The sequence below is a fragment of the Limulus polyphemus genome, unplaced genomic scaffold (genome assembly GCF_000517525.1).
Source record: "Limulus polyphemus unplaced genomic scaffold, Limulus_polyphemus-2.1.2 Scaffold830, whole genome shotgun sequence".
Classification (NCBI taxonomy): domain Eukaryota; kingdom Metazoa; phylum Arthropoda; class Merostomata; order Xiphosura; family Limulidae; genus Limulus; species Limulus polyphemus.
In genome coordinates, this window is record NW_013666440.1 from 253314 (window position 1) to 257615 (window position 4302).

Here is a 4302-nt window from a genome sequence, read left to right on the forward strand (position 1 = left end):
TTGGGCAACAACCCTTCAGCTGGTTTTCCTTTGAAAGGCTGTTGCCCAAAATGTTGTTTTCTTGCTCACCAATAAACTTATTTTAATTTGGCGAGCTTTTCACCATTATTTTATTTTACATTTTGTAATTTCATATTTCAGTTTATCCATCGTTAAATGCGATGAGATTTACTTTTGAACAACCATTAACGGACCGCGCTAAGCCTAGAGGTTAGCATGCCAGACTGTGAATCCGTGGTTCGCGTCCCGTTTCGTTAAAATTACACTCCGCACTTTGAAGCCATGATAACGTTATAAAAATACTTTTAAGTTACACTATTCGATTAGAATTATCCATGAGTTGGCGATGTTAACTTCTAGTCTATCAATTCAAATTAGGGACAGCTAGTTCTAGAGTAGCTTTTCGTGAATATTCAAAACAAAAAACAAGGTATGGTTACATCAGATTTAAAGTTTGTTTTGAAGATGTGGAATATCCCAAAATATAACATGTAAATGTCAGTAATTTATCACTGAATAAAAGACAATATTAAACAAGGTTCTGTGAAGCATCTCTTCATATTTTCACAAAACTTAACTATTCATTTTTTATATACATTGTAATACTGGTTATTATGGTAATTGCTATTATCAGATTAGAGGATTTTATTAATAATATTCCATAAATTAATAATACATTTATTGTCGTGTTTCTACATCTAAAAGTGCTCAAGAAATAAATATATCACATAATAATTTCAGATTGAACTTCATAAAAAATAATGTCTAACAAGGACCGAATAGACAGATACGTGTCCAGATAGACTTTTTTAAATTGGCTTCATTTATTTTGGCATATGTCATAAATACCGAGTCATAAGATTTCAATAGTATAGAAAATATCTATTTTAAACAATTATTATGATAACTTATGTCTAACTTTCGCAATCTGTATTTTTTCGATCTTTTCCTTTTTATTACTTTGAACCGTATTAAAAGATTAAGTTAACCGAATTTAAGTATTAGTTTTGAAAGTTGATTTGATTAATTTATGACATTTTAATAGATTCTAAGTTCATAAATAACTACTTATTGGGCTTTTGATAATCTTTGAGAACAGACAAAAGTTTAAAACCATAGAGTTATGTGCTGTATTTCAAAAATCAGCAAAAAGATTACATTGCGGCCCTCTAAGTTCATGTTCACTGTTGAGATTTATTAAATTTGTAGTGAAGACAATTACACAGGGGCAATCAGAGAATGCGTTATTTGATGAATTTGAAAACTTCGATTTACCTAGTGGTATCGATTATACGTATTTTCTTTAGCTAACATCTCAATGTAAGAAGAAAAAAAAACGTTATGAGCATAAGTTTAAGTCAGAAGAAAAACAGAAATAAAAATTACGAATTGGACCAGCGTCACGCTGGCTCCGTCTGTCTTTAGTTTCTGTCTGAGATTTCATAAGATCATTTCATTCACATATTTTTGCTCTTTGCCAACCACAATGAAACGATCTGATACTAACGTCAGAGTAACAATGATCTTTGATTGGTCAGCTGAATGACGTTATTACCCCTGCACTCTCACGAATAGACCTTAACTTATTCATAAGAGAACGTCCAACGCTCTATGCACGCATATATGCGTAAAACAGCGCCACCCAACGAGGATGATAGGAAGCAGAGGTCTCCAGAAATTAGTGGAGCAAGTAGAAAACGTCTGAACTCTTCAACTGTTTCCCTTCCTACTATTCAGAACTCAGACACTATCCAGGAAATGTCAGCATTCCAGTTATAATGCGGAAACCTAAAGGTTGGTATGTTTGCAGCTGTCAAAGAAAAAAACCAGAAGAACAAAGTCAATCGTAGTTAGATGACAACCGCCATGCTAACGAAGTACACAAACCAAGTACAACGCTTGCGTCCGCCGCCATTATTCAGCCAGCCGTACTGTCACTAAGCCTAAACTGTGGGACCCACCCCATTGTAGCTCTAGGTGTGTTTGTGTGTGGGGATGGAGAGTCAGAGTCCGGCCGTGGTCCCTCCAATGCCTGACCTTAGTCACCTCAGTGAGGAAGAGAGGAAGATAATTGAAAATGTTATGCAGAGGCAAAAAGCTGAGGAAGACAAGGAGCGGGAAGTACTCAAGTAAGTTTAACGTTTCATGAACATTCTTTAGAAAACATATTAACTCTGATGCTTAAGATCACACATACGAACATTATATAGATATGATTTCTATCTACAAATTTATCGGTTAAATTGTGTATTCGTATTATTTATATGATTCAACCAGACATATGGGAGTACAGCGACGTAAATACATACAAACATATGCATTTCCCCAGCCTGTTTTTCTTTTCACCACCGTTTGCCCTAGATACACGAACTCCTACTCTGGTGTGATATTTCATCATGTATGGCGCGACATATGTGGGCGAGCTAGCTTGCTTACTTACGAAACCTACGGAATTAGAATGAACAACATAGTTCGAATTGGATTAAAAAAACTGGAACTCACCTGGTTGCAAAACATGAGCAGCAATGATGGTAGGAAGATAGATAACCAGAATGAAAGATAAAGGGACGTGAAATAGGTAAATAGGAAGGTGAATCGACAGGCTTGCAGAAGTTCGTTAATTCTTGCATAGAAGACAAATGTGATATACAGAACAATGTTACAGTAATAAGTTACATTTTCTAGACACACAAGGATAATTTACAAATATTATAGTTTTAAGTTATATACAGCTTTGATTTGTGTAAAAGGATGAGAATCCGTTGGAACTGCAAATCTCAAAATATTCCTATTTATCCGACCCTCTGTCGTCTCATAAAATAAGGATCCTAGCTTTGTCTGTTGTTTACTCGATCAATTATTGTAGGGTTTCTTTCTTTAGCTCGTATAATGCTGACTGGAGAATACTGGGTATTAATAAACCTGATTTTAAAAAGAAAAAAAAATAGAAATCGACCAAAGCACTACAGAAAAATATTTTACAGACATTTTGACGTTATTTTTTTCAAGTTAAAAGTTCAAAACAAAGTGAAGTAAACGCGAAACATTAGAGAAAGCGCGATATTTTATTATATTTTTTAAATATCTGGATAATACTTTCGACCTTTTTATATAAAATAATATTGTCCATAACTGTAATGTCACACATGAATATATGTCATACGGTTGTTGTTGTTTAGCACAAAGATACACAATGGTCTATATGTGATCTGTCCATTGCGGGGAATTGAACCCCGGATTTTAGCGTCTTAAGTCGATAAACTTAACGCTTACCCACCGGAAGAAAGTTAATGTTTTCTTAAGCATCGACAATGTGTATTTAAAACCAGACTGATTATGAAACCAAAACAACCTACACCATTATTATTCAATCGGACTCATGGAATTAAAAAAAGATTATCTTAAACTTCCGTCAGTAAATACAAGTAAACATAGATTTAATTCTAGCACCAAATCCGATCTGTCTGCACATATGCATATAATATTAGACAGCATGAGATTTTAAATCAGTGTCTTCTTGCAGCTTAAGTTTACAACAAACCAAAAAAAAATGACCCCAACATGGTGACCCGGCATGGCCAGGTGGTTAGGGCGCTCGACTCGCAATCTCAGGGTCGCGGGTTTGAATCCCTGTCCCACCAAACATGCTCGCTCTTTCAGCCCTGAGAGCGTTATAATGTGATGGTCAATCCCACTATTCGTTGGTAAAAGAGTAGCCCAAGAGTTGGCGGTGGGTGGTGATGACTAGCTACATTCCCTCTAGTCTTTCACTGGTAAATTAGGGACGGCTAGCGCAGATAGACCTCGTGTAGCTTTGCGCGAAATTCATAACAAACAAACAAACAAACCCAAATATGGATACATATAACAACAGGCTGACAATTTACTGTTAAAGCCTCCAACAATCGGCTGGATCTAACATATATTTTACTTCACAAAAATTGTGTTCACCCAAGGGAAACACAAGATAGAAAAATGAATGAAATGACTCCATTTTATTTTATGTATTTATTTATCATTGTTACCGAATTAAGTATTGGTAATTTTTGTGTATTGTGTGTTTTGATAGATACGTTTAAAATCACAAATTGTTGTTATGAAAACTATTGAAAATTAGCATACCATTAACTTTACAGTGGATATAGTTACAGTTACATCATTTCTATTGAAAACTAGCACATCATTAACTTTACAGTAGATATAATTACAGTTACATCATTTATATTGAAAACTATCACATCCTTTAACTTTACAGTAGATATAATTACAGTTACATCATTTCTATTGAAAACTATCACATCC

At 34.5% G+C, this 4302-nt stretch overlaps 1 protein-coding gene across 3 annotated transcripts in view; it reads left to right on the forward strand.

Moving 5' to 3' along the window:
- The first annotated feature begins 1640 nt into the window (after window positions 1-1640).
- LOC106460762 (regulating synaptic membrane exocytosis protein 1-like) overlaps window positions 1641-4302 on the forward strand; it is a 146478-nt gene continuing 143816 nt past the window's right edge. For all 3 annotated transcript variants that reach the window (XM_022387542.1, XM_022387540.1, XM_022387541.1), the window contains exon 1: window positions 1641-2129. In XM_022387542.1, the coding sequence (XP_022243250.1) occupies window positions 1996-2129 (134 nt within the window). In that variant the 5' untranslated portion in view covers window positions 1641-1995. The remainder of the gene's footprint in view (window positions 2130-4302) is intronic.